Here is a 21467-nt window from a genome sequence, read left to right as displayed (position 1 = left end):
AGAGACACGTTTGGATTGACCACTATGTCGGTTTTAAACGATCCTGTCAGCATGTCATCAAAGTCGAAAGTCTCCCTAACTCTAGGCCGCGCTGCCCTCCCGTACAAAGATATGTCGGAGCTTCGCCGGCGACTCCGATGACGCCTCAATCATGTGGTGCGACATCAGCGATCGAGCTGCATGCGTCACAGCACCCCTGAGTCAACGTCCATGATTGGCGAATCGACGAACGGAATGTCTGGCTATCAAGCGTGGCTTGGCTCAGCTCGGCCAGTGGCTCGAAGACCTCAAGAGACTGCCATCATGAATCCTGCGTTTTCGGGACGTTGATGTTCCCCTCCTGTGTGGCATCTTTCCTCGTTCCGTTGGATAGCAACCGTCGATGGTGGCTGGTGGAGATGCGGGAGGGAGCGGGAGAGGCTGCTCTGCTGAGCCAGAAATCGATATCTTTTCGCTTCATTCAAGTATCGTACAAACGATGTCGAAGGAGGATAATCTCGCCTTTGTTGTCCTGGATTATTCCGGTATTGTTGAATCCAAGAGCTAGAATCACGTGGAATGGCTTGGTCGACGCCCAGCTGTCATTGGGAGGTATTCGTCGGTAACCCTCGGAGACAATGGCAAAAACTCCCAGTTGGTTCCATCGAAGGGGTAGGAGAGGGCAGAAAAAGAAAGCAGAGCTACTAGATGTGGCAGCTGTACGTGGCTAGGTAGCGAGCAACACGGAAGACAGGAGACTCTGCTTCCGACCGAAAGTTACGAGAAAAGGCCACGTCAGTACGGCAGACTTAACAAATAAATTTATGAACTTTTAAAAGACTGAAGACATAGTAAGGCACTAACTAACTAAACCCAGCAATGTAAAAAATAAGCAAAAGCAAAAACATACAACAGCCGGGATTCGCTGGTGGTCACCCACCCAACTACTAACCGGCCGGCGTGAGGCTTAAGTACGGCTGAGCGGACGGGAAGCCCTGTTTTCCTCACCCTGTGGTCGTATGTGCTTTGTTTTATTTGCTTAGGGTAGATATTCTAACGAAACGAGATGCAATTCCGTGTTATTTCGCATGGCCTGGACATTAACATGGTCGCGGCTGCGTTGTTTATCCTATTTAACCCCCGGGATTTGCACCGGCAAGGTTTAGTCTCTCTCAAGTGCATACGACCGTATCACATATCCCATCTGTTCGTTCGTCTCGACATCAATAACGCTTGTATGTGTTTAATCCAGGAACAGTGTCCTTGACTAGGTCATATGGAGCGCCTATGGGTCACGCAGGCCTTGAATAATTAGCCAACACGCATAGAACATGTCAAAAAGCTCATTTGGTGATTGAAACGAGAAGTAATGTTGCATTTCGTCTAATCAATATTGAAAAGAATAACCCGAAAGGAACCCTCGTTCTCATATACCACACCCCCGAGAGAAGGAAGCCCAACAGTCTCGCCAAAGTGCTATGTTTTGTATTAGCTGGGCGCTGATCCTTTCTGCAGTAGAGTGCCTTACATCTTTCACTCTGGTATACCTAACATGCTGCTCTCCAGATCGAGCTCAAGAAATGTCACGCGCGGAGAAGAATGACCCAATGCAAGCGTTGAATTGTAAGCCTCAAAACTTGCGATCCGGTACTCGGGTGGAAGCCAGATGACCTTCTGGCTTCCGCAAAATATCCAATCATGACGGAATGACATTTTGTGGATTCCAGTCAGTGGTTTCAAACCGATAGTATCTGAAGAAAGTTCGATCAGTTTGTCGCCGAATCTCGGATGCTTCCCATTGGCAGCTGAGAACCAGGTCTTGTCACAGGGCTCTCCTTCATAGATGCTTTCGCACGACCCAGATTCAATATTCCAACAAGAGAGGCTGTGGCTTTTGTTAATGACCGCTAGTAATTTTCCATTTGATGAGAACCAGACTCGTCCTGCTCTATCAGCGTTGCCGTCAATGATATGCTTCAGGGTCCGCGAGACCACGTCCCAGAGGTGCACCTTTCCATCTTCTAGAGTGAAAGCCATGGTTTTCAGATCAGGTGCCCATTTAAATCTCTTGATCCTCTTGTCACTTTTAATGACATATTTGCAAGCTCCAGACCCGGCATCCCATAGACGAAGTGCAGGTTCTTCGGAAATTGATGCCATCATCTGGTCATCAGGGGCGAAAGTAACGTCCGTGATGATGTCCTTATGCCCTCTTAGGATCCTTTTACGAACCAGGGAAGCTGAATCCCAAATCTCCATAGTGTTGTTTGAAAAGGTCAAGACCAGGGAGTCGCCCCTTGTGGAATATATCAGCTTCAATGGGTGCCTGCGTTCGGTTCCATGAAAAGTCTTCACCAAGGCTCCAGTGCTCACATCCCAAAGCGAAAAGTCGAATATATCGTCATCTCTTGGAACGAGACAGACCTTTTCGCTATCTGGGGACCATACGAACTTGTTAATATACCCTCGACGATCCAAAAACATTATCCGATTATTTGTTGCCGAATTATAGAAGTAACAAACTTGGGATCCTGCTGCAAGAATGCGACCGTTTGGCGAAAGGGCCATCGGATTAACTTCACCTCGGTGTCCTTTGAGCATCGGTCTTCCAGAAAATGGATGCAGCTCGTAGTTATCTCCATCAATGCCACTCTGTGAGATGTTTCTGATGACACGAACGCCCAGGCAGTCGGCTTCTCGAAGACGGATATCTATGGTTGGTTCTTCCAAATGATCTGTGCCTGGCTCCTCTGGTTGTCTCGTTTTTTGATGTCTCATATAACGCAATGCAGGCGCAATGAAAAAAAGAATAGTCTGTAAGTACAGGGCCAAACCTAGTGTCGGGAGTAGGAAGCCTTCATATTCAGAAGGAATTGCGTACAGTAGACAGGCATTGAAGACCAGTGAGCATCCTCCAGCCCAATACATACAGCCTTTGTCTATGCTCGAATGCGAAGCAATACCCGGGTCGTTGACACAGGCATTGGAATCCGGTTGGTCTTCAGAGTATATCTCGGGATCCTGGGTAGAGTGGAAAAGGTTGTCCCAACTGTATAATATTCCCCGGGAGGCTGTTACTAATAACGTATCGTCTCTAGAGAAGGCCAGGACATTTAGGGGATCTTCATGGACTTCGGCGTGAAGGAGGCCATAGCATTTATCAGTAGCCACATTCCATGCAAATGCAAACGAACGGTGGGGAAATACTAGAAACCGGCCATTGTATGCAAATGAAACCGATGAGATTCGAAACTCATCTGCCTGTAAAAGCTTCCAAGTTTTGGAATTCCCATTCCAAAGTCTCACGCAGCCGTTTGCGAACCCAAGGGCAATATTGACATTATCTGGGGAGACCTTCAATGCCAAAGGCCTATTGGCAGGCTTATCCATAAAAAGCTCTTCCCAGAGAGATGGTATACTGGGATCCATGTAGATCTCCTCCCATAGACATGACCTTTTATTCCAAACACGGACTGCGCCGTTGGTCCAAGCACATGCCAGTAAGAGGCCATTTGGAGAGATGTCGAGAGCTTGAACACGGTTTGAATTAAATTTGTCCATATCCTTTCTCCATCTCATTTGCACTCGTTTGCGGTCGACATAGCCCTGGGAATCCTCCATGGCCTTAATCTGTTCAATTCTAAAGCCTTTGTCCTCGAGCTCCTGCCAGTGTTTTTCATTCTCGGCAACTCTTCGCTCTATGCGCCGCAGGCCCGCCTTAACCTCCGAAGACACCTTTGATGCTTCTGCAAAATTCGTTGTTCCCTCAAATATTTGCTTCCAGGTGCTAGTAGATGGGGCGCGAAGTAATACGGTCCCGCTACTCAATCCAACTACTAGAGTGCCCGTAGTAGATGAAAAGGCGGTAGCGGAAACCATACCCTCGGAACTTTTGAATATTTCTTCATATGTCGCGCTGACGGTGTTCCACAGTAAGACCCGCCCGTCCTCAGACCCTGATACCAATGAGCAGCTGTCCTGGAGGAAGCACACAGTGTTTACGGGCCCGCCATGACCTTCAAGAGCCTGTTTAAGCATGCCGGTGCTGGCGTCCCATATTTTGATAGTGGAATCTTCTCCAGCCGTTACTATCATTTCGTCGTCTGGAGAAAAGCACGTATCGAGAATTTTTGAAGTTCCATGGCATTCAAGCACCTGCCTTGAGAGGGTCCAGTCAGCCGGAACGCCCTTAATGCTTTTCACAACAGGTAGCCTGCTTTTCCAGAATAGACGTTTGATTTCAGTATTCTCCGGGCAGAATATGAGGGCTCCACAGTACACTTGCAAGGGGGCAAGCTCGATCGTTGAGCCATAAGCAAGTACTAGGCGCAAAGAGTCTTGGAGCAGCTTTGCAAATTCTGAATTCGATTTGGACTGTTAATCTGTTAATGTGGTTCGACTCTTTAATGATAACGGCGAGGAACACAGACCTGCACTTGTTTCAGAATCGATTTGATGATGAAGATACCGGTTGAGATCTCTCGCAGATGGCCCAAGCTCTCCAACCAGTGAAGAAGATGCTCCGCAAAGTAAGTGTGCACTTCTCCACCATCTTCAAACACACTGTTCTCCATGTTGCTGTCGTGCTGGCACAAATGGTCGAACCAATGAAGGCATGCATATTCAATAGATATTAACGCAGTTGATTTGAGTCGGCTCTTCGTCGCGATGGGTCCAGGGTCCTTAAGCTGGCATATATCCTGACGCAATGTGTCTGACATAGCTCGTAGTGAGCGAGAATATATCTGGTAATGGATTTCCTCGATAGCCATGTCAAACGGAGCATTCGATAAATTCGCAGACAGATAGTCTTTGGCGGACTGGTGGATAAAATACACGTAATTATCTCGAACTGTCAAAAAGGAGCCACACATACAGACCATTCTGTCGAGATCGACAAGGTCCATAATCTCCTGCGGGAGCCCTGATGTGATTCGCATTTCGAGCAAATGCAGGGGTCGGTAAACTGATGTAGCTGCTGCTAAGAGCTGGACACACCGGCGGGCATTCTTGGGATGTAGCTGGTGGATTCTCCTCATCATTTGATCGAACAATGGGATGAGACCGACAGGTGTTTCATCAATGGACTCCAGCATATCCGCTGCAAAGACGTCTTGTCGAAGCTCGGTGATCACCAAGGCAGCCCACAAGAATGTCCCATCCGATTTGAGTCGCAATCTCTCTTTTACCTTGCCTCGTATCTCTGTATGATTCCGGAGAGCTGTCATTTCCGAGACTCTGGTGTCTATAAAGTTTTCGATGGCGTGTGAAATTTGACTTGGATTGAGTTCCAGTCGCAGGCTCTTCAGCATTTCCTGCTTCCCTAAGTGCCTCTCAATGTCATCCCGATTGCGACTGGAAATTATCCACTTGACTTTGCGACCGAGCTTCATCAACTGGGTAATGAAATCAAGGAGTTGCGGCAAATTGTTCTCACACTCGTCCACTGCATCAATGACTAGTAAAGCTTCTGGTATACCTGACTCGCGGAAAATGGTAAGAAGTACCTCCATCAGGCTGTAAACGGCATCAGGGCCTTCGAAAAGTCGCCTGCCCATGGATTCGTACTTAGATCGCAGGTGGCGTAGCAATGATGGCTGTTGAACCGCTAGCAGATAAAGCAAGCCACGCAGAACAGCAGTGGCATTGTTAAGCCTCGAATCGCTTCCTTGACAGAAAAAGTACGAGAGCAATGGTAAACCGTCTGCCCTTTGGGAAACGGGGTTTTCCTTGGCCAACTCATCAATAGTGCCAAGCATAAGCATAGTCTTCCCTTTACCGGCATCACCCCTTATCCAGAGTAGCGTGCTTTCTTCATTCTTTTGCCACTGTTGATATGTTGGATGAGTTAGAACCCAGGAAAACGATTCCCGCAGGAGACCGCCTTTGCTCTGCTCAATGCGAAGCTTATCATCTCTAGGATCAGTCAGGACAAGGTCCCCAAGACAGTGCTTGTCGACCTCCGGAATTACTGTTTTACAAGAGAAGATTAGGAGATTATTTCTCATTCAACGGCCGATTGTCACATACCTTTGCGGATATTCGACCTCCAGTGTGACAAGAATGCCTTTGCGCCAGCCGCTCCTGTCGCGGCAGCGTAGTTTTGAAACAGCTTGTTCTTTTGACTGTCTGCATAGTCGCACACGCCCTTGATAATGAGACAGGGAAATATATCCCAGACACCAGGCCCCTCCATTTCGAAGCCAATAATACCCTCCGAGTGCGCAAGTTCATCACGGTGTGTATCGGATTTCATTACGGTATCAGCAGACGCCATAGTTCCAATGTGGAGGGCCGGGCCTGGAGTATCTTCATGGAGTCCGCTTTGAAGAATCTGGCTGTCCTTTTCCTTCTCGTGCAGACTTTCGTGGTGAAGGGAGGTACTAGGATTCTCCCAGACAGGCTTTCGTGCCTGGAGAGCCTTGAAATGATAATGAATACGCTCTTGAAACTGCTCGCCGATGTCCAATGTCCGAAGACTCGCGAGCACGGTTCTTATTTCAAGCGAGGGCCTTCCAAACATGGACTTAGCATCGTTCTTTCGCTGGAAGCCATCGGGATACTGTCGCCCGATGTCATATTCGACGAGGCTGTCACTGATGATGACATCTCCAAGTGCGATTTTGACTCCGTCCTTGGATACTGGCACAGCGCCACAGATACCAACGACAAGGGCCAGCTGGACCCCCGGATAGCTCATCCTCAGGTTTGACGCGACAACCGCAGCGCTTCCCTTCCCCATGTTGGGCAAGTGACAAAGAACTACATTGTGCTGTTCGATTCTGCCATTCGTATAGACGTTGATATCTCCAGGTCGTTTGCTATAGTAGTGACTATGGGTGTCGTAGGTTTCATCAAACGAGGCTTTTACAGCGTCAGCCTCGTGCGGCAACGCGCAGATAATCGCGACTTCGAACTCTTCGCGCGTTGTCGGGCGCATGGCAGGTTCCAGAAAGCAACTAAGCTGACAGGTGCTTCTAGACACACGGCAGCCAGGTCGTTGATTTGATTATTCTGGGCTTTTATCGAGGAAGCAGGTGCACAGGAGAAAAGATAAGACAGGGACAGTTGGCAGGGAAGGAGCCGCCGCGTTTCTGTTTATTTCAGCCTAATGTAGGTGCCAAGCTCAGCACAGCCGTACAACAAAGCAAAGCCTACGCTTATCTCCCTCGCCGCTGTATAAATGAGGTCAAAATAGATAGAGAGAGCACATTGGGATAGACTGAGCAAAATGAAGGGCAAAAAAAGGCAAAAAAACATACAACAGCCGGGATTCGCTGGTGGTCACCCACCCAACTACTAACCGGCCGGCGTGAGGCTTAAGTACGGCTGAGCGGACGGGAAGCCCTGTTCTCCTCACCCTGTGGTCGTATGTATTTGAGAATATTGAACTATGGAATATAACATGTAGAATTTTATTTAACCTCCCAGAATTGGAATAGCGCACAGGAACTGCGCCGGCGTCCTGGCACCTGGAATGGCCGCCTTTTGGATCGACGTCCCCTAGCCGCTGCGATAGCATCATTTTGGGAGTGGTCTTCAATGTCTTGAATATTATTCTCCTTAATAGTCTGACGATAAGATAAAATAGGCCTTACGGAGCTTCACTATTGTTTCTCTCCAAGACTCTTTTCACAATCCTGAAATCTGTGCTTCGGTTAAAAGCCTCCCTTGAAAGAATATATACACCGACTTCCTCCCTAGTAACACCTGAGCTGAATAATAAAAGTTAACTTTCCAACGCCTTAAAGTGCGTTCATACTCTTGCTCCAGAAAATTCATACTTTGTTTTCATGCTCCCTTCAGTCCTTTCCCTCGCAACTGGTATCAGGACACAGTCACAGCGACCATGTATTGCAAACAGAGTCTGGACACTTGACCCCGCAATTCTAGACTTACTCATGCAAAGTAAGACACGCATAGACATGAGAGATATTCCATCTTGGGCTATGCACTCTTCCGTCGCTTCCCGCGCGAATCATCCTGAGAACTGTCTGGTATAGTCGGGTTGGACTGGGTCTATTGAAAGTACCACATCTTTATCGAGAGAGCTGTTAGTCAAGAAAAAGCCAATGGGGAATGATGCATTGAGAACGGGCTAGTCCATACAGGCGCTGTCCGCGTGAGACAAATCTGACGTAGAGCCAGTCTAGAGAAGCCGATTTGCCAGACCTCAATAAGGACTAAATATTGGGGCAGGGTTGAGACGCACCAGTCTGACGCAAGGCGGTTCGGGTCGGGTTTCCCATTTTAAGGCCCTCGTATTCTCCTCCCTGGCATCTGTACCACCTCGTTCTTCCATTTGTGTTGCTCAGATGGCACTTCCCCTGTGTATAAGCCATTTGAACTCGACCCAAAGAACAGTATCGACTAGAACAAGTAAATAGATATCTTGATATAATCGAGCATTTAATCAACCGATACATAACATTACGAGATCGCGTAATGAGGTGGCAAGAACATCAGCTGATGATCCCTCCTTATAGCGTTCTTTTGCAACGTTCCGATTGGGTGTGCTATGTCGTACACGACCGATAAGCAGCGAAAGGACGGCTCGTGCATTCCACGGCAATGCGACCGATGCTGGAAGCTGGATCAGGAAATGGAGATGCATTCGATCGGCACCACTGGAGGGAAGATCTCTACACTAAGATCTATGTGGTGAAAGGCCCTGTGGGTTTTGTGAATCCAGTATGTAGTAAGGGTAATATGGGTGGCATTTTGGGCCGTATTTAAGAGACACTGCGCTGTGTCTAGATAGACTGAGTCGTTGTTTCGGTCGCCGAAAGGGTAACAAAGACAAATAAATGTCAAGCTGAGCTATTTTTCCTACTGCGTACGTTTCAACTCGCAAGGCCTCAGTGGCGGGGTAACCATGTACAATGAACACCCCTGTACCCTCCAAAAGCAGTCGGGATGCTGTCTTACGTGTTCATACATGAGTATCACACCAATAGACCGTGAAGAGACCAGAAAGAGAGAGACGAAGGGAGAGATGAGTAGGGTGAGATGATGAAAGAGAGATGATTTCAATAATTATATTCATTCCGTTGATACATAGTATGTTAACAATTTCCCAGTCACTAGCAACATCACTTCCAGCGTTAATGTCGATGCGAGATAGATAGATCATGCAAATAAAATAAAAAAGTAAACCCGAAACAAACCAAAACACCCCACCCACGCTGGCAAGTGCAAGAACGCCGTAAATCAAGCAGCAGTCTTCTGCATCTCCTCGATCTTCTGCTCCAGCATCTTCTTCTCCTCGAGCTTCTTCTTCATCTCCCAGATGTCAACGTACACATGGCCCAGAGGTCCCGCCTCTGGGCTCCATCCCCCATGCTCCACTCTGTACTGCTTACTTCCGTCCAGCACCTCGACCAAGTTGAGGCCATTCTCCTGGCGATTGTCCCAGTGCAGTTCGCAGATCTTTTCGTCGTCGTGGAACAGGTCCAGACGGCCTTCGCTGCCTCTTCTGCCGCGGGCGCAGATCTCGCCGACGCCGTAGGACGGGATGGTCAGTTCGTCGACGTCGTCTTCGGTCATGGGTTTGGTGGTGTCGGGGTTGTGGAATTCGCCGCTTGAGGGTGTTAGTTTATTGTCAACTGTTAGTTCAGAGGGGGAGATAGAGAAAGAAAGGAAAAGCGTGCCCTTCGATGACGGTATGGCGGATGGAGATCTCGCCCTTCTCGAGGTGGTCACGGATGTGAAACTCGACCCATTGGGAGTTGTACTTGTTCAGCACCTCGGCGGCATCGATAGTAGACATGTTGGACATGTTGATGAGTGTGAGTGAGTCAGTTGAGATACGATGTTTGTTATGTCAAGTCAATAGGAGCAGAGTCCTGGCGAGTACAAAAAAAGGTCGCGTGTGGATGCATTATTTATACTCCCCCAGAGACCCAAGACAGTGGGGTGACTCGTGAGGTCATGCATTCCTGGCCCATGGTCGTATGACGTGTGGTGGTGTGAGGCGGTTGGCCAGTGGGCTGACGGCTCTTTGCGGGGGGCGCTTTAACTTTGCGGGGAAATCGCCGGCCGCAAATGGCGTGACTCGCCCATGATTCATCATTCCTGGTCTCCCAATGGGATGTCCAGGGCGCCAGGATTGACTTTGAGCAACCGTCTCAGCGCTGCTGGGCGGGTCTGGATCGCCGAATCAGATGTCAGGTGGGTCTTTGTTTGCCTTTCGCTGGTACTTTGGATCGTCGCCCTCGTTGTTTTCGCAACCACTGCCCACTCGTCCGCATTCTTCGATCGGCGATTCCCGCCCGCTCTGGGAATGGATTGGCCTGGATGATCCGTTCCGGTCGGGAGAATGCAGCTCAAAATGTGGCGGAAAGACATGGCGATGGTTGTGAGGGGAAAATCGAGGGGATTCTTTTCGCTGTACACGGGCGTTCCTGTGGTTCACTTGGAAGATACTTCCTATGCTTACCAAATTGCCTTTGAACCATATCGACAGGTAGAGTTGCCTTGTTCCTTGCTTACACGGAACAATGAATCGCCACGACAACGAGAGGGCACATAAAGAACGAAGCAACTCGAGCAGGCAAATCCCTGTGATAGGTACGACCAATACGGAGTACAAAAGGTGAAAGATGCGGCTTGGCATAAGCCAACGAAGCCTGCTGATCTACGGTCTGGAACTACTCGAAAATGAGAACACAGCGAGATTACGTAGCAGTATGGTGCAGGAAGCAATTATAGGACGTTGCCTTACCCTGCAGATGCGTCTCCGCAGCTGGTCATTACCTTGATGGTTTAAGACCGGACTTCTGTTTTCCTAGAGTCGGTAGCGACTGGGTTCGTTCAATCCCGTGTTTTATCATGTCCAACCCCACCCACTAGGTCTAATTCTGCATGGCTCGGAATGGGCGTGATGCAAATCCCAGAGGACCCCGTAGTCTGAGACAGCAAAAAGGAGAATCAAAGTATCAGTCTTTGGTTCCGCAGGCTAACAACACAAGCCTTACACAAGCCTTCTGAGCGACTGTGCCGACGGTAAAATAAATTTTAAAACTTCCAGAGTACTTGAAAACCAAACCAAGTTCTTTCAGGAGGTCTCATGGTTGATCGCAGGGCTTGGAGTTAAAAAGCTTGAACATAGACTTTTGCCCTGGAACCTCGTGAGATGTTGCAAAATTATTTCCCCGATCCTTTCATTCTACCTTATTGTACAGTTCTTTAGGTGGTTGACATTTGAAGTGAGTCAACAATAGGGCGGCCGATAGAAATTCTGCTTTTTAATCTTTGGCAACAGTCATGTTGCACAACAGCTCGCGTAGACAAGTTGAGGGGACAGCGGGTTTCTCGCAAGTACCAGAGAGTTACTTAAACACACTATGCCCTTTTTGTACTTCATGATAGCAGAGTCAAACCCATTGACTGCAATAACAGGCCTTCTGGATGTTTCACAACGACGCTTTCCAAGGATGCTTTGCCATTCGAGTCATATTCAGAGATAGTGGCAGTGTCACCGGGTCCTGTGTAGGTTATAATAATCATCACATCCCCAACACTTCACCACTCATCGTCCGTCGCGTTCGGCAAATCATTCAACAACCGCGCTGACCGTCTAAGAAAAGAAACCATACCCGCCAATATGAGCAGCAGTGCATTTCTCCCCCCTGCGCCCCCCCCCCCCGAATACGCACCCTACGAGCTCCTCGTCGACCGCTGCATCATATGCATCGGCATCGGCTGGACGATCTGCTACATGGGGATATCCTACAAGGCGATGAAGGAGGAGACGTACGGGATGGCGTTCTTCGCGCAGTGCATCAACATCGCCTGGGAGTTCGTTTACGGCGGCCTGGTCTACCCGCCTCAGAACCCGCGCGAAGTACTCGTCTTCGTCGGCGGTTTGGCGTCTAACCTCTGTGTCCAGTATACCAGTATCGCGCACGGCCGGCGCGAATGGCAGCACGTCCCATTCATCCACCGCCACCTGGGCCTTCTTTACGCGGTCACCATCGTCGCTCTGGTCTTGGGCAATTTGGCCTTTGCGCGCCAGATCGGGCCTCATCAGGCGGAGATCTATATTGCTATTATTTGCCAGGTGTTTGTGAGTGTGGGATGCTTGTGTCAGTTATTGGTGAGGCAGAGTACGAGGGGTTTTTCGATGTGGTTGTGGTGAGGTTCATCTTGTTTCTTTCTTTTTGATGCCTCGGATCTGTTTTTTTGCGTTGTCTACTCGCCGGAATCTCCATTAACCATGGCTGTAATGCCATATTGACAGGACCGCACGACACTTTGGTTCCTGCTTCGCCATCCCCGTCTTGTATCTTCGCTCCACCTACTGGCCCGAGGCGTTCGGGTTCGCGGCAAGTCCGACGATGATTTGGATGGGGGCAACAGCCTATCTGGCGGATGTGACGTATGCAGTGTGTTTCTCAAGATTAGCGAAGGAGGAAGAGCTGAAAAGGGTCAAGCGAATAGACTAGGGTGAGACGATCAGGGGCAGGTGGTACGATGCACATCTAGATTTGAACAAACAAAACAGTGGTCTGTGCGCTCTGGCTACTGGTGATGAGGCCATAATGGACGATCGGATCTGTGCAACCCCTTTTTGTAGGCCCAATAATTTCACTCATTTGTCCAGTTTGCTGTCTTGGTCCTAGCGACTGTAGTCTCTACGTACTCAGGGCTTCAGATTCGATGGGCCAAGACACATAGTTCAGTCTCTCCTAGAAATGGATATCTTTGTATTGCATGAATATCAGTGCAGAATATTTTAGAAATTATGTAATAGTGGCTATCGAGCCTCGGCATCGCATGATCGCCCATTTAAAATGCTAAGTTGATGTTTCCCGGGCAAGTATTGGGATAATAACGAACAAGATCCAGCACAGCGCACACCCTTGTCAACAAATCTAGTAAACGGAGGCTTTCCTAGATGAGATGGAGGGATTTCGGGACGATAATCCAGTGTTCAACTCTTTCCCTTTGTCCAGCTTACCTTATCTTTCAAGAGGCTGTTTCCAATTTGGTCTTTAAATTCCGGAAACCTGAATTCATCAAGTGACCACCCACAACGAGCAATGTACTTATGCAGTGGCATTTTCCCCTTACGATATTACCAAATTCCAGCGATTTGAAGTTAAAGCATCCCAAAGCCCCTTGAAATGGAACGAACACCTAGATGCTCTTCCAAAACCATCCCGACTCTTGGCACGCGAACTACGCGCCGATCAAGAATGTCATATCAGCCAAAAGCGGGTCTAAAGCAGCACAATCCACTCAAAATCCGCAACAAGCAAGGCTATCTCCCGGTCGCACAGACTAAACCCTTCGGAGCCCGCAGACACGCGTCGCAGGCCGAAAGCACCAATGTATGGCCTATCTGGCAAGGGAGGGGGTCTATCTTATCTTTTGATGCTTAATGAATCGAACGAGGGGTTTCCAGTCTTGTTCTCTTGATTTACCATCATCTGTACAGTCTAACTTCCTCTTCTCTTCCATCATCCTATCCCATTTCAATCCAAACCATGCCCCCGGCCACAAACACATACCGTCTCGGCGCAGACGTCGGCGGCACATTCACCGACGTCTGCGCCCTCACTCCCAATGGCTACATAACGCGCACAAAAGTCCCCACCACACCCCACGACCAAAGCATTGGAATCCAGAACGGGATCCGAAAGATCCGTGAACAGCTCGGCTGGACCGACGGAGATAAATTCCAGTATATTCATCATGGAACCACGATTGCTACGAACGCGGTGCTGGAAGGGAAAGGCGCCCGGACCGGGCTGATCGTCACGGCGGGACATCGTGATATCCTGGCGGTTAGGCGGTCGCAGATCCCTGGGGGACTTGGGGCTTGGTTGCATTATTGTCCGCCGGAGGCGGTGGTGCCGTTGGAGAGGGTTATTGAGTGTTTTGAGAGGATGGGGGTTGATGGAGGGAGTGTGGGGGATGTGGATGCGGAGAGGTTGAGGGGGTGTTTGGGCGGATGGAAGAGAGGCGAGGAGAGGCCGGAGGCGGTGGTGATTTCGCTGTTGAATTCGCATTGTAATGATGCTCATGAGGCGTTGGTTGCGGAGATCGTGGCTGAGGAGCTGGGGGGCGAGGTGACGATTATACGCTCGAGTGAGGTGATGAGGGAGGTGGGGGAGTATGAGCGGACGGTGACGGCGTGTACGAATGGGCTGGTGAAGCCGGTTGTGCAGAGTTATTTGGGGAATCTGCGAGAGCTGCTGGCTGACGACGGGGATACGATTCGTATCCTGAAGTCGGATGGCGGGTTGACGAGTCTCGAATTGGCGGGTGAGCTGCCCGTGAATATTCTGATGTCTGGGCCGGCTGGAGGAGTCCAGGGGGTGGCGGATGTCGTGACGCGCCATACTCCGTATAAGAAATTGATTACGTTCGATATGGGAGGGACGTCGACGGACTGTGCGCTGATTTATCAAGGTAAGCCTCAATTGCGTCGCGAGACGGTGGTTGATATCCGGACGGTTGGAGCTGGAGGAGGTTCGATCGCTCGGTATATGGATATCACGGAGACGATGCGAGTAGGACCGGAAAGCTCGGGTGCGAGTCCAGGCCCCGCGTGCTATCAGAAAGGTGGGAAAGATGCCACGGTCACGGACGCGAATCTTGTTCTAGGCTATCTTCCCGAGAGCTTGCTCGGAGGTGACTTTATGCTGGGCGTGCAAGAAGCAGCGGTTGCAGTCGAGAGCATTGCGTCGCAAATGAGGCTCAGCGTGACGCAAACAGCGGAAGACATTATCAACTTGGTGAACGAGACCATGTATGGAGCACTACGGCTTGTGTCTGTGGAGCAGGGATACGACCCCAAAGACTTTGCTCTGGTCGCCTTCGGAGGTGCTGGTCCATTACATGCAAATGCAATTGGCAAGCTACTTGGAGCTTGGCCAGTCATTATTCCTCCATCACCTGGAACTCTGTGTGCGCTGGGAGACGCAACGACCAAGTTGACACACAGCCAGTCCTCGTCCTTAATCCGACTGCTCTCTGCAACGGCATCGTCAGACGTCAAGAGCCGATTCGATGAGCTCGAGGAGTCATGCAAAAGAACAATCCAAGAGTCAAACTCGAAAAAGCCAATGGATCTTAACATCGGTTATCATATCGACCTTCGATACAAGGGGCAGGCTCTGACTCTGACTGTCGATTTGAATGAAGCCGATTTATCGCTGGAGGACCAGCCATGGAGAGAAGCATTACAGTCTAAGTTTGATCTTCAACATGAGCAGCAATTCGGATACTGTCTTCCGACTTTTGAACTGGAGCTCATGCGACTAGAAGTGGTTGCGGTCGATGCTTCCCCCGATATTGAACTTCCACGGCTGAGCGAAGCCAGTTCACGACTACCCCCTAACGCCGCGGAGGTTTCAATAAAGAAGATCATCATTGATGGCCAACAAATGGAAGCTGCTCTCTGGGATCGGGAGAAACTGAACCAAGCCGGACTCCGTGTCAATGGTCCATGTATCATCACCGAGATGGATAGTAACACACTCATCCTTCCTGGCTGTTATGGAGAGATCGATGCGATTGGCAACATCCTGATCCGTCCGGATGAATATGCACCTCCAACACAGCCAAAGGACCAGTCTCGAGGTGAAGCGTTAGATACCATCAAATCGACCCCCCTGATCCCTACATTGGTGGCCTCCGCCCTCGCATCGATCCGCAGCGAGATGGACACCCTCATGCTGCGCTGTAGCATGTCGCCAGCAATCCGCGAGCAACAAGACGAGTTCAACGTGATCACCACTGCGGACGGCAAAATGCTCGTGGGTCAATTCGGCAGTTTCATTACGCAGTTTCTCGAAGCATGGACGGGGTCCATCGAGGAAGGCGACGTTTTCATCACCAACGACACCTACATGACCAAAGGGGCCGTGACGCATCTAAACGATGCGATCGTCCTCCTCCCCATCTTCCACGACCATCGCCTTATCGGCTGGGCCTCACAGTTCGGCCATCTAACCGACGTCGGAGGCATGGTGCCCGGCAGCATGTCGATCAACGCGACCTCCGTGTTCGACGACGGAGTCCAAATCCCATGCATCAAGCTCTACGCCAAGAGCGTTATGAACACCGACCTCGTGGACCTCCTTTGTCGCAACTCCCGCCAGCCAGACTGGTACCGCTCCGACCTCATGGCCATCATCTCCGCCTGTCGCACGGCATCCCGACGCGTCTGCGAGCTCGCCACTCGCTTCGGCACCGAAATCTTCCTCGCCTCGTGCGCCGAACTCCTCCTCCGCAACCGTACCGGAATGGCACGAATCATCGCTACAGACTTCGACGACAAACCCTGCACATTCACCGACTTCGTCGACGACGACGGCCACGGTACTGGTCCCTGGGCCCTAACCTGCACCATGACCAAGACCCCAGACAACCGCCTCCGCTTCGACTGGTCCGGCACGTCGCCCCAAAGCGAACACAGCATTAACTTCTACCTCTCCGAAACCATGTTCAAGATGTTCATCGGGTACTACATGATCGCGGCTGCCGCGCCAGGGACGGTAATCAACGACGGCTTCCACGATCTCATCGACATCCACATCCCGGAAGGAACGGTGCTCAAGCCCGTCCGTCCAGCCGCTATATCCTGCCGGACGCACATCCTCGGCCGGACCATGGACGTGATGCAAGCCCTCATCGGGCAGAAGAACGAAACCTACGCCGCCGCGGCCGGGTTCAGTGACTCCCCCCATTTCTTCTACTCAGGATACAAGCCCGACGGGGAATGGTACCAGCTCTATCAGATCGGGTTCGGGGGTGTGCCGGCGCGGAATGCAGGGGACGGATTAGATTGCCACTGCCTATTTCCAGCGATCAAGTCCATCCCGACGGAGAGTATCGAGTTGAACTATCCGCTGCGGATCGAGGCGAACGAGAGCGTTCCGGATAGCGGAGGGGCGGGGTTCTATCGGGGAGGGAATGCGCAGCGCACGCTGTATCGGTTTCTGTGTCGCGGGGAGTTCAGTCTTCATGACGATCGGTGGTTCACGAAGCCGTGGGGGATTAGAGGCGGGAAGCCGGGGTCTCGATCGCGGAAGATTCTATATCGGTATTCGAAGTCGAAGGGGGATCCTCCGGTCCGGGTTCTCCCGTCGAAATGCGATCATGTTCGTGTCGATCCTGGTGATCTCCTCGAATGGGTTACCTGGGGAGGCGGGGGACTTGGCGATCCCTTGACGCGACCTGCGGTGAAGGTCGCTCTGGAGGTTCGGCGAGGGCTGGTTACTGTTGATGGTGCTCGTGAGAATTATGGCGTCGTCGTGACTCCTGAGAGAAGCGTTGCTCACGGGGACACAGAAGCCCTAAGAGAGGAGATCCGGAAAACGAGGGATGAAGCGGGTCAACCACCACAGTACGATCGAGGGGGATCGATCGCGCAATTGACGGACTCATGCTTCGATGAAACTGGTTTAGACGCCCCTCGTCCGCAATGGGAACTAGATCCCTATGGACCACATGTGAAACTGCCGTATGTGAGGGACTGGTTTGCGCATATGCGGGTAGTCAAAGGCTGGGACTCGTTGTAAGATCGAGGGGCTCGACGCGTCCATGTGGGGAGCATCGTCATATTTTCTATCACTCCTTAAAGTGGGACAGTCGTGATACACTTGGAGGCGGAATGACATCGGTATCTAGAGTCGGTTGCAGTGGGTCTCTACGTAATGTTGGAAATCCGACAATGCACTCGTAACCGAACCACCGCCAATTATAATTGAAATCATGATATTCTGAAGCCAAGGTCCTTTCACAGTCTCGTGATTATCTTCAGATAGAAACAAAACAAGACGTTAGCGTTGCTTGGTAGTTCATTAAAATGATATGGGCAGTTCATCGGAAGAGCGGCTTTGCATTGCTTGGCCGGCAAATGCCAAGTCCAAGGGGACTCGCTGTTTTCGCACTTTTCGTGGGGTAGAAATGAGTACATAATTCCATAAGCGATTATCTTAGAGATTAGACAGAGCACTCAGCTATCGTAGTATAATGCATCCCAAAATAGCGAGGATGTCGACGGAGTGACATCATACGCGATCATCCGGTTTCGGTGGATCCTCCATGACGCACCGGCCATGCTTATTGCTTGTCCCCGGATTCTAGACCCACTCCAAGCCAGGTTTGCCTCTTGGAGATGAGGATCGTCTAGGAATACATCATTGGTCTTTCGTAGGGCTACAGGACTTCATCCCAGTATAGACGGTAGAATAACGTCACTTGTTCCGGGCTGCTTTGTTATCTATTTAAGGGGCAAGATGCACTTCAAAAATCAGTACTAAATCCAAATCACCATCCAGATCTATAACAGCGAATTAATCTTCCAATTTTCTCACTTCTGAATTTTATACCCTCATCGATTACTTCAAACCTCGATCAACCAAGCCAAAATGTCTATGCTTAACCCCATCGACGACCCTTCCTACAACACCTCCGGCTCTAGCCAGACCTTCGGTCAAAGCCCTGCTGCTGGCTCTTACAACAACTCCTCCAGTGGTTTTGGCGGTTCTCACACTGCTGGCCCTCACACCAGCAACACTGCCAACGAGCTGGATCCTCGCGTGGACAGTGACCGATCTTCCTACGGCCACTCTTCCACAAAGCCCTTGAGCAACAGCACCTCCGGCTACGGCGCCAACAACTCTTACGGCTCATCATACGGCAACAACACCACTGCCGGTCCTCATACTAGCAACGTCGCCAACGAAATGGACCCCCGCGTCGACAGCGATCGGTCCTCCACCGGCTTCAACCGCTCTCACCAGGGCTCCGTCCCCGGTAACGGCCTTGGCCATGCCGGAGGTACCTCTGGATACACCGGTGCCTCTGGCTACGACCGTACCACCGGTCCTGCTTCCTCGACTGCCGGTCCTCACACCAGCAACGTTGCCAACGAAGCCGACCCTCGCGTCGACAGCGACATGAGCAGCGGCCGCAACTTCTCTACCCATGACCGAACCACCGGCCCTGCCTCCTCCACCGCTGGTCCCCATTCCAGCAACGTCGCCAACGAGGCCGATCCTCGCGTCGACAGCGATCTCGACAGCACTGGTGCTCGCAACAGCGTGTCTCGAACCAGCCGCACCACCGGTCCCGCCTCTTCTACCGCCGGCCCTCACTCCAGCAACGTCGCCAACGAGGCTGATCCCCGCGTCGACAGCGACATGAGCAGCGCCCGCCACAGCACCACGACCGGCAGCACCAACGCCAACACCAAGGGCGCACACATCAACACCTCCCTCCCCAACGCCCTCGGCCACGAAGGCAACATCCGCGGCTCGATCACGGGCCAAGCCACCGAGGGCGTTGCGGGTGTGATCCCCATCGAAGGCAACGCAGGCCCAACGACCACCAAGGTCTTCGAGCCTCACGCGCACGCTGATGGCGGTGATCCCGCTCGCTCGGGTCCTCACTCGTCTGCTACCGCGAACAAGATGGACCCTCGCGTCGACAGCGACCGGGACAACCGTGCTCGTCACGAAGACATGGCCAGCAGCAGCTACAACACCCCTGGTAGTGGTCGCGCTTCGGGCACTGCTGGTCCTCATGACAGCAATGTTGGAAACAAGATGGATCCGACTGTCGATTCTGATATGGATGGTTCGCATGCGGGTGCCCAGCGTGTCTAGATCGCGGGACAGGTTTTATGAGTTATGGATCTGATATGCGATTGTATTTTGTATGATATCATTTGTAAATAGAGCTTTCGGGTTTTTATGAGAATTAAGGACATATTTTCAATACCTTTTTTGATTTAATTTGTGTCAACCGTAGCACTGTACCAATATTGGCGTTTTTCGCAATGCGTCTTATTTAACCACCACTTTTACATTTCTGCACCCTTGGGTTATTAAACAGAGTTTCGTACTGTTTGCTTCATGATGAGTTTCTATGTGCGTATAGATTAAATCCTTTAAAGATAATTTGATGTTGTTCATCCAGTGCCTCGCAAGTTATATATAACCGACCCGATAGCAGAACAAGCGCGAGACCATTTCAATTTCTCTCCCTCGTTAATCTCATGATTTATTATGATGTGTATAGCCCAGGAATTCAGAATGCAATGGACCTGAATACAATCTGGGTTTCTGGTACTCCGTGGACGAGTGGCTTGTTCAAGGGTTCAACTTGTTCGCGGCGTTGCGGATAAATTGCGGATAATCCGCGGTTCGAGTTGAACCAGTTGAACCCCTTCAAATGTCAAGGGATATGTTTACGGTAGAGAAAGTATATCTCGACGTAGAAAATAGCAGAAGACAAACACCAAAGCAGAAGAACTGAGAAAGGGTACAATAATGAAAAAAAATGCTAATCTAGATGTCCTTGGACTTCTTGCTGCAGCAATTACTGAGTTGTTTTGTTTCTGTCTTCTGTCCATGACGTCATCCATGTTTTTCCGTTCCGACATTCCGCCAACCGCGTCTGTCATGTGATCTGTCTGAATCTTCGGCGTATCTCCCAACAATAGTCTGGTTTTCACATCTCTAGGCAAATATGGGGATTATCGACTTCATCAAGGATATCATTCGCCCCGGTAACGGGGTGGACTACCCCAAGAATGGCGACATGGTGACCGTTCACTATCATGGCTACCTGTACGATCCGACGCGGTCGTGGAATAGGGGTCGTCGGTAAGCTTGACCTGGGTTGACAAGAGGCGATTTCAGGCTGGGGTGGAAGATGGGAATGGATCGAGTGCATCGCGCTAATGATGGTTCGTGATCAGATTCGACAGTAGTATCAAAAGAGGATACCCGTTCACTTTTCAGATTGGAATGGGAAAGGTGATTAAAGGTGAGCAGGATGGATCCTAATAATTGCTTTACTTTTTCCTGACCATTGAGATCACAGGCTGGGAGGTAGGGATCCTCGGTATGAGTCTTGGTGAAAAGTCTCTTCTTACATTTGGCCCGTATGTTTTCGTTGACTTTTGTTGGTTTTCTGGGATCTTTTGCTGATTGTGTATGGCAACAGGCATTATGGATACGGTGAACGGTATGTGATTGTGCCTTTCGATTTATGAGTTCCGCTAATATATTCGAATGAAGGGGAGCCCCTCCATTCATCCCCGGGAATTCCACACTGGTTTTGTAAGTTGTCCTTTTGTTGACTAGGCTAGGTGTGCTTTTGACTAATTGATGTAGTAATGTCGAGCTGCTAGCGATCAATGGTAGGACTGTTCAGTCAGAAGACTCGGAGTAATCGAATTGGTTGAATACTTCTCGAAACTTGCATATCATATTTTCGAATAGATGGTGTTGTATTACTGCATGTTTTATTTAGCCTGAGGTCCAGAATTCACGTTCCTATTTTTGCGCATGTATCACCTTGCACATTACTAATGCATAATCCCTGCCTGTGATTGTGACTGGCCCCAAATGGCGTCAAAGCCCCGCGGCTTTTGGCGCCCGCCATGATTCTAACGCACATCCCGCAAAGGGCCCACAGCACCAGGCGGCAAGGCACAAGCCACTGAAAGACAATATTTAAGC

The 21467-nt window shown here is 50.4% G+C and overlaps 7 protein-coding genes across 7 annotated transcripts; 4 read left to right on the top strand and 3 right to left on the bottom strand.

Moving 5' to 3' along the window:
- Positions 1–1512: 1512 nt before the first annotated feature.
- On the bottom strand, positions 1513–5987 carry P170DRAFT_409298 (Pfs, NACHT and WD domain protein; the record flags this gene model as incomplete). Its single annotated transcript, XM_024846770.1, has 4 exons — positions 1513–2584; positions 3233–3333; positions 3715–4353; positions 4410–5987. The coding sequence occupies 4 exons, from the start codon at positions 5985–5987 to the stop codon at positions 1513–1515; spliced, it is 3390 nt and encodes a 1129-aa protein (XP_024705013.1).
- A 14-nt stretch (positions 5988–6001) lies between these two features.
- P170DRAFT_409295 (5'-methylthioadenosine/S-adenosylhomocysteine nucleosidase family protein) lies at positions 6002–6919 on the bottom strand (the record flags this gene model as incomplete). The annotated part of the gene is made up of 1 exon (XM_024846769.1): positions 6002–6919. The coding sequence occupies one exon, from the start codon at positions 6917–6919 to the stop codon at positions 6002–6004; it is 918 nt and encodes a 305-aa protein (XP_024705012.1).
- A 2087-nt stretch (positions 6920–9006) lies between these two features.
- On the bottom strand, positions 9007–9807 carry P170DRAFT_437249 (aegerolysin family protein). The gene is made up of 2 exons (XM_024849319.1): positions 9630–9807; positions 9007–9559 (listed from the first exon to the last, which is right to left on the bottom strand). The coding sequence occupies exons 1-2, from the start codon at positions 9755–9757 to the stop codon at positions 9190–9192; spliced, it is 498 nt and encodes a 165-aa protein (XP_024705011.1). The 5' UTR covers positions 9758–9807; the 3' UTR covers positions 9007–9189.
- Positions 9808–11599: 1792 nt separating this feature from the next.
- Positions 11600–12527, top strand: P170DRAFT_384918 (uncharacterized protein). Its single transcript, XM_024845698.1, has 2 exons — positions 11600–12114; positions 12221–12527. The coding sequence occupies exons 1-2, from the start codon at positions 11699–11701 to the stop codon at positions 12423–12425; spliced, it is 621 nt and encodes a 206-aa protein (XP_024705010.1). The 5' UTR covers positions 11600–11698; the 3' UTR covers positions 12426–12527.
- Positions 12528–13469: 942 nt separating this feature from the next.
- On the top strand, positions 13470–17699 carry P170DRAFT_465053 (putative hydantoin utilization protein A; the record flags this gene model as incomplete). The annotated part of the gene is made up of 1 exon (XM_024852293.1): positions 13470–17699. The coding sequence occupies one exon, from the start codon at positions 13470–13472 to the stop codon at positions 17511–17513; it is 4044 nt and encodes a 1347-aa protein (XP_024705009.1). The 3' UTR covers positions 17514–17699.
- Positions 17700–18470: 771 nt separating this feature from the next.
- Positions 18471–19580, top strand: P170DRAFT_314577 (uncharacterized protein; the record flags this gene model as incomplete). Its single annotated transcript, XM_024843273.1, has 2 exons — positions 18471–19280; positions 19410–19580. Coding segments are annotated over 2 exons (981 nt in total), but the record flags the coding sequence as incomplete, so codon positions are not given.
- Positions 19581–20436: 856 nt separating this feature from the next.
- P170DRAFT_437248 (FKBP-type peptidyl-prolyl cis-trans isomerase) lies at positions 20437–21298 on the top strand. The gene is made up of 6 exons (XM_024849318.1): positions 20437–20606; positions 20702–20769; positions 20827–20887; positions 20950–20970; positions 21024–21065; positions 21120–21298. Exons 1-6 carry the CDS (start codon positions 20470–20472, stop codon positions 21175–21177), a joined length of 387 nt encoding a protein of 128 aa, XP_024705007.1. The 5' UTR covers positions 20437–20469; the 3' UTR covers positions 21178–21298.
- Positions 21299–21467: the final 169 nt, after the last annotated feature.

This window comes from Aspergillus steynii, assembly GCF_002849105.1.
Source record: "Aspergillus steynii IBT 23096 chromosome Unknown P170scaffold_4, whole genome shotgun sequence".
Lineage (NCBI taxonomy): Eukaryota > Fungi > Ascomycota > Eurotiomycetes > Eurotiales > Aspergillaceae > Aspergillus > Aspergillus steynii.
Note: the sequence above shows the minus strand (reverse complement) of the source record. Positions and strands in the feature narration are given on the sequence as shown.